The sequence below is a fragment of the Lactuca serriola genome, chromosome 3, assembly GCF_051521515.1.
Source record: "Lactuca serriola cultivar US96UC23 chromosome 3, Lser_US96UC23_V15, whole genome shotgun sequence".
Taxonomy (NCBI): Eukaryota; Viridiplantae; Streptophyta; class Magnoliopsida; order Asterales; family Asteraceae; genus Lactuca; species Lactuca serriola.
Genome location: NC_136410.1, coordinates 21,655,168 through 21,668,026, shown reverse-complemented (window position 1 = coordinate 21,668,026; position 12,859 = coordinate 21,655,168). Strand labels below are relative to the sequence as shown.

The window sequence follows — 12,859 nt, the reverse complement described above, 5'->3', positions numbered from 1 at the left end:
TAGAAATCCTTGTTTGAGTCCATTTTGGACTAGGATTTCCTTATTGGGCCCAATGGACCAATAAGCTCCCAATTGGACTATCTTGGGCTTAAAACTCTGGAATGGGCTCTAATTTGGACCCACTTTGATTTATTTTAATATTTTGGGCCATATTGGGCCTAGAATGAAACAAAATATTTAAATGGACCTTATTGGGCCATAACTAACCTAATTTAGCTCTAATAGGTCATAAAAATCATATTTATATTTATTTGAGCCAAAAATCACTCAACATAACCATAAAATTTGGTCTTAAGCATTTAAGGCCCAAATACTCTTTCTTCCCTCTCCATTCTCGGCCCAAGCCCAATCCATGAAGAAGAGTTGACTTATGCTTGCGACCTTATTTTTACATGGAGGTTATCCATCTCATCACACTCTCTCTTCTTCCTCTCTCTTTTTTCTTCGGCCGAGAGCAAGAGAAACACACACACTTCACAACTAAATTTCTCTCTAAACCACTCAAGAATCATCCACTCTCCTTCATCCAAAAATCTCGAAATTTCTTGTGTTTCAAGAGGCTTTCACCAAGTAATTCATCATCTAAGGTAAGTTGATGACAAATCTATGATCTAACTCACTTCTTTTCATCAAAAATCATCTCTTAATCCATTCAAACTCATGATCTTGCATCTTAGAGCACACTAAGTTCGAGATCCATCCAAGGAACTTGCTAGGGCCGAAAATAGCACCAAACTTCTCCAAATCTTCTTCAAAACCGAAACCACACTCAAGGTGAGCTTCATACCCCCTTTCTTTTTGGTTTTTATGAGTTTTATGGGGGAGAATACAAGAAAATGTGTAGATCTATGTGTATATGTATGCTATGTGTGATTTGATGCATGTATGTGTGTGATTTCTTGCGAATTGTGATGAATATGTTACCAAAAAGGGTGTAAACCCGAGATCTAAGATATGAGAAAGGAAATAAACATAACTTAAGATATTTTACACTAAACAAGTCAAGAAAAATAAGTTGATAAGGTTGTGATGAACATACTATAACATAAAACCCATTTTTGGGCTTAAAATGTCAAAAATATAAACTTGGGGTAAAAATCAACAAGTCACGGTTTCTTGAAGGTTAAAAAGATTCAAAACAGTTTCTATAAATATTTTTCTAAATATTAGAAATTTCTAGGGACTTAAAATGTAAATTTTGAACCTAATGGGCTAATTATGGGCTTCTCGGCCCAATAAGCCTCAAAATGCGAAATTATAAGTTTGAGGGGCTGGAAATGCAATTTTCTGTAAAACAGGGGGTAATTAGCATAACAAAATGTTTATAAGGTTCAAAAATGCTTTTCATTATCAAAAAGGACTAAAAATGCAAACTTTTTAGATTTTGTGCCAAAACTGTAAAAGTTGTGAAAAATGGGTCCTTAACCGAGAATCACTATTCTAGAGGGGATGAAGCTGTCAACTAAATAAACTTTGGGTTAAAATCGTGTTTTCATCAAATAAATTATACAAAAGTGTCAAGAAAAGTGTTTTAAGGACTAAAAATTAAATTCTTTTATATAAAAGGACCAAAAGTGTTATTTTTATAAAAAGAAGGAAATGAAAAGGACCAAGCTCCATTTTCAAACAAATTAAGTCAATAATACAAAATACAAGATCCACGACTATCGACGAAACGAAAAACAATTACACTTTCAACAACAAATATCGTTACAAAACAAATTGATTCGGTTTCGAATCAATAACAAAACAAAATCGATAAACCCATGCATGTCAATGAACACGATAATCATGATGAACTAACTTACAAACTTTGGGCTTAGAAGTTTCAAATCATGCTTGTTGGGCCTTGCTAGCCCATCAACATGATCTTTGGGCCCAAAGGGAATATGCTTACGTGATATTGGGCCTTCTACGACCCAATTCCACGTAAAAGGACTTTCAATAGCTCTAATGTGTTATTGGGCCTTAATGGCCCATTAGTACTGCTAGCGAGGTCGAGAAGTCAAATACGGGTGGGGCCAAGTGTCTTTCGCATTCCCGGTAGCCTTGAATAACTCATGGAAATAAAGGGACTTCGTACTCTCCTATCTCCTCGGTTGTTGGGCTTATGAGAAATCAAAGTAAACAGATTCAGGACGATAAACAAGAGTAATCATGGTGGGTGGATTAAGTGAGTAGTAACGGCCGACGCCTTTAAGGATCGTTCGTAAACTGTAGTTATAAACTAGTCATTTTCTTTAATGTGTGATTATAACAACTCACAACCCCTATTAATCCAATGCCACCCGGGTAATCAAAATCATTTGACGTATTGGTATAACAATAGACAAGTCACCGTATTTTATGTGTTGGGAAAACGTCGGGTTTTCCCGGGAAGTTCAACAATTTCACTTGCGTGATTTATACAAAAGTTCAACAATTATACATGTTTTAAAAATCAACAAGCATATATTCACGGATCTTTACACTTTTTATAAACAATGATCTTTTCAGAAAATATCGGATTTTCTGGATTTTACAAACTACACCAAATCATTTTACTACAACATTACTTATGAACTCACCAACATTTCATATGTGGACGTTTTTCAAAATAACTTGTATTCTCAGGTAATAGGTAAACCGAAGAATAAGTACCAAGTTATGTCGTGGTGTTTTGCTTAGATTATCTATCGAACAGTTTATGTTATGAAATTGTAATGTCTAAAACAATGTACTGGATGTAAACAATATCAGGTGTATTATTTCAATGCATGGTGATGAATGATGTTATGATTCATGTATATTCATTGTGATGGTATTCAATTTAAGTCACAAGAGCCCTCGGACGTTTCCGCCGTCTGGTTCAGGGGTGTGACACCGAAGGCTCGGGATAGATTCAGATAGACTGTAGGCCCAGTAGGGCGGTCCAGTCAGGTCGATGGCCAGTATGTATGTTGATTGATTGATACATTGTTACTGATTTGGTTTTGTCAGTGTGGTATTGGTATTTTGGGGGTAGCTCACTAAGCCTTCGGGCTTACAGTTTTTAGTTTATTGTTTCAGGTACTTCAGGAGATCATGGAAAGGTGAAGGCGTGACCGTACTGCTCCCCATCTTTATGTTATGATTTTGGGACAAATCTAACATACTCCTAAACTACACCTTAAATCCATCTATGTCCACGACAGGACTTGAACCCTCAACCTCAAAGAGGGAGGGCAACATCGGATACCGCTGGGCTACAAGCCCTTTAGTTAACATTTCACATTTAATATGTAAGGTAATATATATATAAGGTATTTATTATAATGAGTTTATATATGTAATGTATTCAATACATTAAAGCCTCATTAATTTTAATAATTCAATTTTTTTTTTCATTTTTCTTATAAATTCAATTTTTTCAAATTGTTAAAATTTCATATATTTTTTTTTAAATAAACTCATGTAATACATGGGTCTCACACCTAGTATATATATATATATATATATATATATATATATATATATATATATATATATATATATATATATATATATAGAGAGAGAGAGAGAGAGAGAGAGAGAGAGAGTATTTTCTAGATAAATTGAGTGGGATGATAAAGATTGATAGGTTTAATTGTTTAAAAGTTATTACTAAATATGAAAATAATGGGTTTGATTTTTTTTTTTAATAAATATAAAATAAATTACTAAGAACAATATAGTTATTTTATATTGGGTAAATGATGAATTACATGATTTTAAACTAATAAATATGAAACATCCAAATTTAAAACAAATTAGTGACCATCAAATTAATTTTTAAAATAAAGATTAAAGAAGGAGTGACGATTCTTTTAATTTAATCTTGTTAATAACTCGTACGAGCTGTGACTTCTGTGAGATAGTTCAAGGTAACCGGCTGTGACGTGAGCATGGCTTCTTAAAAGTGAAGTCGATTATGATCGATGATTGCCCAAGAGTTGACCTTCTTGTTCTCCTCCCCTTTCCCTTTGTAGACATGACCCACGTACACTCCAAAACTCCACACTCCCCCTTTCCTTTCCGACTCCACCAGAGTGTTGCAGGTTTCACCTTTTAAAACTACATTTACACCATTCTTGCTATATATATAGCCCCTCATCTTCTGCCTGATTCGCTCGCCTCTTAGCTAGTTCCTTCATAATAGCTTTTCAATTCGTTTCTTCCCAATTTCCTTCACTCGTTTCAATTCCTCAAATAGATATCAAAGATAACACATTGTATGATTATAGTTTCGCCACTCAATCTTTCTTTCATCTAGTTCACAGCTTCATTAGCCTGGCTATCTTCAAACTTCCTTCTCCTTAGCTCAACATTTATAAAAATCTCCCAAGTATGTAACTTCTGATTTTTTTTCTTTATTTTTTTAAAAAAAGAGAGGATCGTGATTCGTTCTGGCTCGTATTCAAATGATTGTATAGCGACACCTTTATAAAAATCGACAAATTATGTAAGGTACTTGCCACTGAACCTACATCCTACTCAAAGAAAAAGACAAAAAGAAAAAAAAAAAAAAAAAAACTGTATTTATATCATATTATATAAGCCGAAGGAAAGAGGGCCGAGCCGAGGGATCGATATTTGAAATGGAAGGTGGGTATGGGCAAACGCCGCCCGTATCAGCACCGGCGACGCCTGGAACGCCCGGAGGTCCGCTGTTTACGTCCCTGCGAATCGACTCTCTGTCGTATAGTGACCGCAAGTCAATGCCCCGTTGCAAGTGTCTGCCTGTTGATGCTCCATCACTCGGTGCACCTCACTCCTGTTTCACCGATTTCCCTGCTCCCGACATCTCTCTCACCCGAAAGGTACTCTTCATTCTTTACAGTTATATATCATCCTGCTTTTCCAATTACTAAAGAGTACGTTAATATTTTATTGGGGTGATGGGATTTACAGTTGGGAGCAGAATTCGTGGGAACGTTTATCTTAATATTCGCAGCAACAGCAGGACCAATAGTGAACGAGAAATACTCAGGATCGGAGTCATTGATCGGAAATGCAGCATGTGCAGGGCTAGCCGTGATGATAATAATACTTTCCACCGGTCATATCTCCGGAGCCCATTTAAACCCATCTCTGACCATCGCATTTGCAGCACTACGCCATTTTCCATGGGCACAGGTCCCTGCTTACATCTTAGCACAAGTATCAGCCTCCATATGTGCTTCTTTTGCTCTCAAAGGCATCTTCCATCCCTATATGTCCGGTGGTGTCACCGTCCCTTCTGTCAGCACCGGCCAAGCTTTTGCCCTTGAATTCCTCATAACCTTCAATCTCCTCTTTGTCGTCACAGCTGTTGCTACTGATACTCGTGCTGTACGTATTAGCACACCATTTACGCTTATCTTTTTCTTTAATTTACAGTTTTTTCATTGATAGATAGATGTGAATATTCAGGTGGGAGAATTGGCGGGTATTGCAGTTGGAGCTACTGTTATGCTCAACATTCTTGTTGCTGGGTAAGTCTATACTTTGAAAACTATATTAAATTGTTAAATTTTCTTGAAGAAATCATAGTTAATCTTATTGTTAGGCCTTCGAGTGGTGCTTCAATGAACCCAGTGCGTACGTTAGGTCCAGCAGTTGCAGCAGGGAACTACACAGTGATATGGGTATACCTATTGGCACCGACCCTTGGAGCCCTTGCCGGAGCTGCAGTCTACACATTGGTCAAACTTCGAGGTGTCGAGGGAGAGCAGCCACGTGAGGTCCGAAGCTTTCGTCGTTAGATGCTGTCTGCTCGGGTATTGGCACAAAGGGTATATACATATACAAGTACTAATAAACAGGGGTGTAATTGCATGTCCCTTGTAACCCGTGTCCAATTGCCTTGAAACTTGAAAGGCTACCTTACTCTTACTCTTACTCTTGGGGGATGTGAGTGTGTGGTGCCAAATATTACGTATATCTTATATGGTTTGCTAGCTTGCTTAGACGAGTAATCATGTATGTATTTTCAAAGTTGTGATATGTGAGATCTTTGTTTAATTAATGACTGTTGAAGTATATGTTTGATATTTGTGGAGTCCATAATTACTTTCAAAACAGTCCTTGTTGTAACATATACAGAGAGATAAGAGACATGTTGCGCCGACACATGACAGTACTAACACTCGACTCCGATACCATGTTTAAGATATGGGGAGTCCTTGATTTTGTATTATTTATAAGGGTTCTTTTAGATACTAATCATGTACTCCCTCTTTAACCTTTGGTTAGTCAGGTAACCAAGGAAAACACATGGTGTGACATGTGGGTTGAGTTTATGTGGGTGTAATGATATGCACATATTACAAGCATCCAAAAATAAGTAGATGGGAGTAAGATGAGATTTGACCTAATAAGTTGATGGAAGGTGTGGATAAATGAAGTGTGTTAGTAATATTATATTTAGGGTATAAAGCATACATTCTGGTAATGTGATTTGACATATATATATATATATATATATATATATATATATATATATATATATATATATATATATATATATATATTCTAACAAGATAATTTGGCTAAGACTCGACTCTATCTTTTTCGGGGTTTTATGTGGTACACCATTAACATCGGGCATGATTAATCACCTCTATTTCATATGTTAAAAGGGAAAATGACTTAATATGGTAAGATATTTTTTGAAATGTACACATTTAGTCATTATTCTTTTTTCTTGTAAAATAAACCCTTATACTTTATTTTTTGTAATAATGCAATCCTTGTGACCGGCTATATCCGGTATACCGGTCATATACGGATTTCTTTTAGGGAAAATGACTTGATAGGGTAAGATACTTTTTGAATTGTACACATTTAGTCCTTATTCTTTTTTTGTAAAATAAACCCTTATACTTTATTAATATGTACACATTAGGTCTTTTTCACCGGATTATACAGATTTTGCTGACATGGAAGCACAAGTGGCACTAAATAGCAATTAATTAGCTTAGTCACCGGAGGTGGGTGATCCTCCAGCAACAAGAAAAGGGCGGCGACGCTTCTCTTTCTCGTCTCTCTTCCTTCCGGTCGAACAACAACAGCCAAACACCCTTTACATGTTGTGTTTCTCCGATCTGTCTCTCTTTGCCTCCATCTTTGAGATATGTTGCCAGAAAAAAAAAAAAAAGAATCGACGAGGAGGCTACCAGAGCAGCTCCTCGCCGCCAACTACCGTCTCTACTTCCTCTTGCCTCCCTCTTCGACCTTCCTGTTTTTGCCATCATTCCTCCTTGCTACCAGTGATGTGTAGGAACACACAAAGGAGTCGCCGGAGATCGGGGTTCTCCTTCTTTTTCATGATGAATAAAAGTTAAAAAAATCTCGTTGTGGATATGTGGATGCCACCTGAGTATTTCATTTCAACAAAATAAAAAGAAAGGGAAAATGACTTGATAGGGTAAGATACTTTTTGAAATGTACACATTTAGTCCTTATTCTTTTTTTTTTGTAAAATAAACCCTCCACGTCAGCAAAACCTGTAGAATCCGGTGAAAAGGACCTAATGTGTACGTATTATTAGAGTATAAGGGTTTATTTTACAAGAAAAAAAGAATAAGGACTAAATGTGTACATTTCAAAAAGTATTTTACCCTATCAAGTCATTATCCCTATGTTAAATCTTGCGTTGAGTGTAACATAATTAATTTCAAGATGGTACAGTCACATAAGTTATATATAGTCAAGAGATGAAAGTCTTAATTCTAATGTCGATTTAACTCGCTAGTTTCTAACTATTTAATGAGAGTTTGTTACATACATTATACATTATGTCAATCCCGCATCATACTTTTTGACAGAAACAATATGAACCAAATGATGGTTGTTGGAAGAATGTTCTTTCTCCATAAACATGAAATTTTCAAAACATCGGAAAGTTTAAAATAATAATAATTAATTCAACAGACTTTGAGGGTTGCCTATGACTTCCACAAAAGTTTGTGGACCACTCTAAAACTTGAAGCGAGCCGGGGACTAATCTTTAATTTTGAAAACATTTGGAGGACCATTTTGCAATTCTCCCGTAGTAAGCTAATCTATCGGCTATCACTGTCTAACCGGCAAAGAAGAACGAGAAAGATGGGAACGTTGCCGGTGGTTTACAGTCACCAGTTACAGGGATTCGCCTCTAATCATTTCGATTCTCAGTGCAACAAGGTGAACCATGTGCAGAGGAGTCCAATTACTTCTTCTACAGTTTCCGCCGCAGTCGGAATTGAATCAATTTTCATTGGAAGCTGCAAGGTCCGACAGAGGCTGAGGAGGTTATCATCGTTTCCTTCAAGTCAAAGATCATACACTCGCCATCTCTGCAAGGCTCAACTTGTTCAAGATTTTGCCCCTGCAGCTTCTGCAGGTTACGCTATTCTTCTCCTCGGCGGTGGTCTGTTTGCCTGTAAGTTATTTAAATTGCTACCCATTTACCCTAACTGCGTAAATAGTTAGAAAACCCCCATCTTGATTTGTGCCTTTTTCTGGCGTGACTTCGCATTTTGCAACCAGACACCAAATCAGGAAGCAAAGGGTCGCTTTTTGGCGGACTTACGGGGGCAACTCTTATGTCTGTTGTAAGTGCTACACTGTTAATCCTTTTTACCTCTGTTTGCGTTACTGGAATAAAAATCGTATTTAGGTATTAGAATAAAGAAGCATAACTCCAGTTCATAACTCCTTTCGTGATAGCTAACAATCTGAATTAGCTACCCAATTTACTCTCAGACGTGCAATTGTACTTGTTCAATGATATGAAAAGAAAGATGCCATTACATCATGGGAAAAGTACCCCTCATATCCTGTCAACATGAAAAGATGCTCAGACAATCCAAATGCAAAAGTTTAGGAGCCACTACCAATATGATAGATGACAATCCGTGGTCCAAAACTTGGAAATACAAAAAAAAAAAGATTGTTGTAATATTTAAAATATGAAAAAACAACATGGTATTAGCATTCTTATTAAGAAAGGCATGATAGGGAAACAATACATTCGTGGAATGATGGACATATGTTGATCTTGAATCTTGGGTTGGAAATAGATTAGTGCTTAAGAGTTAAGACTTAAGACTAATGTGATGACCTAGTTAGTTTGCACTTCAAAGACAGTTTACAATATAAAAGTTTGTAACTAAAACTTACTATTGAAATCAGTTTAATACTTTTATCAAAATCTAGCCTTATTCTAGATTAGTTTACATTAGCCAACAACTCGGTTTCATAGGTATGCTGTATGCAATTGCAAATGTTAAGGCCCCAAAGCTCTGTTGAAAAAAGCTACTAAGTAGTGTTTGTTTAGAATCAACATAGCTTCCAATTTGTTAAATATTCATTTCATATCCCATGGATGTATAATGCTTTGTTATTTGTGTAATTTTTAAAGAGAAATCTTTCTTTAGGAATATCATGATTTTTATTAAACTACAATTTTATCATCTAAAAGTAGATAGATAATATACTTTTTATTATATATAATCTTATATGGGCTCTAATGAACTTTCTATTGTGTTTAATTTTTCACTTTTTGAAAAAAAAAAAGTTCCTTAATGATAATTAAAGTGAAAGCTATGCATTATGTATTTATGATAATATAAATAAGTAATAACAACCATTCCCAAACCCCATAAATATATGGGGTGGGGTGTTACAATCTTACCTCCATCCGAGGGTAGACAGGCTCCTAATTAATTTTATTTATATAAAAATTTCTATGAAAATTCATTCTAAAAATTCTTACACACACACACACGCCAACCAAACATGACCATTGAACGTAATGACTTATTCCATTCCATTCCTTGGTGATTCCATTCCATTCCATCTAATGAAACACACATTGCAGGCTTACTATCTTATGCAATCATCTGAGACAAAGGAGATTGGCGATGCACTTGCATTTGGAGCTTCTCTTCTTTTTGCTTCTATATTTGGTATCCAATATTTTTTCAACATTATTAATTTCACCAAAAAATTTACTTCAATGCCATAAACTTTTAAAATTTATTGCTTCAGGAATTCGTCTTGCAGCCACACGGAAAGCAATTCCTGCGGGACTTCTTTTAGGCCTATCAGTCTCTATAATGGCAGTCACCTTCTCAGCTTACCTTCAAGATAGGATCTAATGTAACATCTATACCCTTTAATTTCCACTTTGTGGACACAATAAAACATGTTTTAGGGTTTTTTTTTTCATCAAGTGTTGTATCGATGTATGTGAGAGGAAGTTTTGTATGAACATGTTTCCTTTTCTTGGAATGAGTGAACTGTCTGAATAATTGTAAATCATTATTTTATCCTTGTGGAATTAATGAATTAAAATAACTCTCTATGTGATAATCATTAAAAAATCTTGGAACATAACCCGTATTTAAATAAAACCTCATATCACAATATTATAACCAACAATTGCGTCCATTAGTAAATCGAATGCTAAATGGCTCTACCCACTTTACATAAAGAATTAAGTACTGTATTGCGAATTGTACCATTAAAAGTAAGTGCACGATAATTTATCTCAAAAGAAAAAAAAATCATATATATGTGTTGTCTTTTATCAACGCTACTAAGTCAAATATACAGATTTTTTGGTATTATCAATAAGTAAATTAAATAACGAATAACATAACAAGAAGCCAAGAAAACTGAAAAGTGTACGTGAAATGAATGATCGAGGGTCCAAGATAACAGAGAAAATACACGTGAATGTAAAGTTTCCTGTATAGTGCGTCATTTATTCTTAATTTTTTTTGGAAGTTAGTGTATGATGCTAATGACTTTTGCATATTTGTTTGAAATCGCAAGTTTAGTGGTGGATGGAATCATTCTTAAAAGCAGTGATATTCACATGACTAGCTAGTGGTGTTGGATGGGATACTAAATTTGGTTGTGAAGCAACTTAATGTATCAGAAACATCTACATCTACACGCACTAGATCCAATGCAAAAACTACAATTGTATTCCTTCTTGTGACATTTAACTAAATAAGTATACAACATCAACAAAATAAGTAGGTTGGTAATTAAAACCGAATAAAGATAGAATAAGTTTATAAAATATGAATATGCTATAGTGCTTACATTCAAACAATTAATCCAAAGTTTTTATTTAGAAATTAGCATGGCCCATCTCATTATCGATGGCACTAATGATGAACTAGGGATATTATACCGATATATTTATTTATGTATATCTTTCTGTGGTTTGTTTGATTTATTTCATTATGAATGACAATAATGATTAACTTACGCATATAATATCGTTTTATATACATTTCTTTTTGCTCTTTTTTCTCTTTTTGATTTGTTTTTCCTTCCCCGTTGGTTTTAAGCATTGATTAAAGAAGAACCTTTACCATATATTATACTCCAAGAGAGAAGAGAGAAGGTGATATGCAATAATGTAGCAATACTTTATAATATGGTATTGTTGTGATGATGTGGTTTCTTTTTACTCATTCTTGTTAAAAATAAAGTCAAAAGACTAGCCGACATAATACATATCATCTTTGGACCCACATACTTACCTCAGATTAAGCCAGTTCTTATTTGAGTTTTATAACAATAATAATAGAAATCTATTTCGTATATTATATAGCCCACTTAAAATAATAATTGTACGAATTCGATGTGGATGTCAAGGGCAGGCAGGCTATCAATATCCTAATGAAAAAGATTGGGGCAGTTTGGGTAATGTAACCAAAAGAAGATGCCTGACAAGACAAATGAAGGTAAGGAGAAAACTACAAATCTTTCTGAGTCTTAATTGGAAGGCGATATGCGTGCCCGATGTGTATTGCAACCTCGGATGGTTGTGATATGATCATATGATAATGATATGCAGTAGCAACCAAACGGGGAGCGAGCAAAGGGAAATCGTTGCGTGCCAAATACGAAACTTAATGAAACATATTGCCAATGGATGTGGACATTACTAGGAAAATAGGATAATTAATTATAGGGATGTGTTTGGTATTTCTTAATTTAAACAAAATAATTGATTCATGACATGAGGGAGAAGTGGGAAGAAGGTGCCAAAAAAATACTTGATCAAAAGGGTTTCACATTCACATCATATAACATTGAATATACATTATATTCGTACAATGAAACATGGAACATGAATTTAGAATATATAAGATTGACTCCACACATTTAATAACAATGTGAATTTCAAGGTATTTAATGCGTATATGATAATTTATTATGGTATTTATGATTCGGCATATGATGAAATCAGACTAAATACTTCAAATTCACATAAAGTCAATATTAATGTGTACTACCAAATTTTTACCTTCTTTTTTTATGTTTAATCGTTTGATGAGTTCCCGTTATTTGTAATATGCTCTCATAGTCGTGCATTACTTGTTTTCTAAAAAGTTATTTCTTACTTGTTATGATTTAGGTTATTTTGTTTTTACTAACTATTGTGTGCCAGAATGCACAGATCTAGACCACCAGATGAATAGAATCAACAATCATGATTTAAGAGTCTATGAATTCCCTTATTTTTTAAAAATCTATTTTTTTTAAATTAATTCTAATTAAATTTTAATATTACTTTTAATAATAAACGATTTTATTCTGTCAGAATGACAAAAAGTGAACAATAAACTAGTAAATATATTTGCGGTTTTATTCTTGCAAAATATTATTTTATTCAAGATACTTTTTACATTAAAGAATAACATTTTCTAAGGAATACGGATTTTATTCTTTAAGAATTACTGTTTGCATTCATCCGTAAACAAAAATACTATAAACAATTATTACAATCATTTTAAAAAAATTATGATTAATAATGGTTTAAGGATTACATTTATTCTTAAAGATTAAAACTAAAAATGGTTAAAATGGGAAA

The 12,859-nt window shown here is 34.4% G+C and overlaps 2 protein-coding genes across 2 annotated transcripts; both read left to right on the top strand.

The window, feature by feature from the left end:
* Positions 1-4,108: 4,108 nt before the first annotated feature.
* Positions 4,109-6,004, top strand: LOC145091641 (putative aquaporin NIP5-1). The gene is made up of 4 exons (XM_079029406.1): positions 4,109-4,817; positions 4,909-5,328; positions 5,410-5,471; positions 5,546-6,004. The coding sequence occupies exons 1-4, from the start codon at positions 4,596-4,598 to the stop codon at positions 5,739-5,741; spliced, it is 900 nt and encodes a 299-aa protein (XP_078885532.1). The 5' UTR covers positions 4,109-4,595; the 3' UTR covers positions 5,742-6,004.
* A 2,031-nt stretch (positions 6,005-8,035) lies between these two features.
* LOC145091640 (Transmembrane proteins 14C) lies at positions 8,036-10,320 on the top strand. Its single transcript, XM_079029405.1, has 4 exons — positions 8,036-8,401; positions 8,509-8,573; positions 9,842-9,929; positions 10,012-10,320. Exons 1-4 carry the CDS (start codon positions 8,086-8,088, stop codon positions 10,119-10,121), a joined length of 579 nt encoding a protein of 192 aa, XP_078885531.1. The 5' UTR covers positions 8,036-8,085; the 3' UTR covers positions 10,122-10,320.
* The last annotated feature ends 2,539 nt before the right edge of the window (positions 10,321-12,859 follow it).

Coding starts and splice junctions, on each gene's coding strand:
- LOC145091641 (XM_079029406.1), top strand. CDS start 4,596: ATGGAAGGTGGGTATGGGCAAACGCCGCCCGTATCAGCACCGGCGACG. Junction 4,818..4,908: donor ACATCTCTCTCACCCGAAAG/GTACTCTTCATT, acceptor TGGGATTTACAG/TTGGGAGCAGAATTCGTGGG. Junction 5,472..5,545: donor CTCAACATTCTTGTTGCTGG/GTAAGTCTATAC, acceptor TCTTATTGTTAG/GCCTTCGAGTGGTGCTTCAA.
- LOC145091640 (XM_079029405.1), top strand. CDS start 8,086: ATGGGAACGTTGCCGGTGGTTTACAGTCACCAGTTACAGGGATTCGCC. Junction 8,402..8,508: donor CGGCGGTGGTCTGTTTGCCT/GTAAGTTATTTA, acceptor TTTTGCAACCAG/ACACCAAATCAGGAAGCAAA. Junction 8,574..9,841: donor GGGCAACTCTTATGTCTGTT/GTAAGTGCTACA, acceptor CACACATTGCAG/GCTTACTATCTTATGCAATC.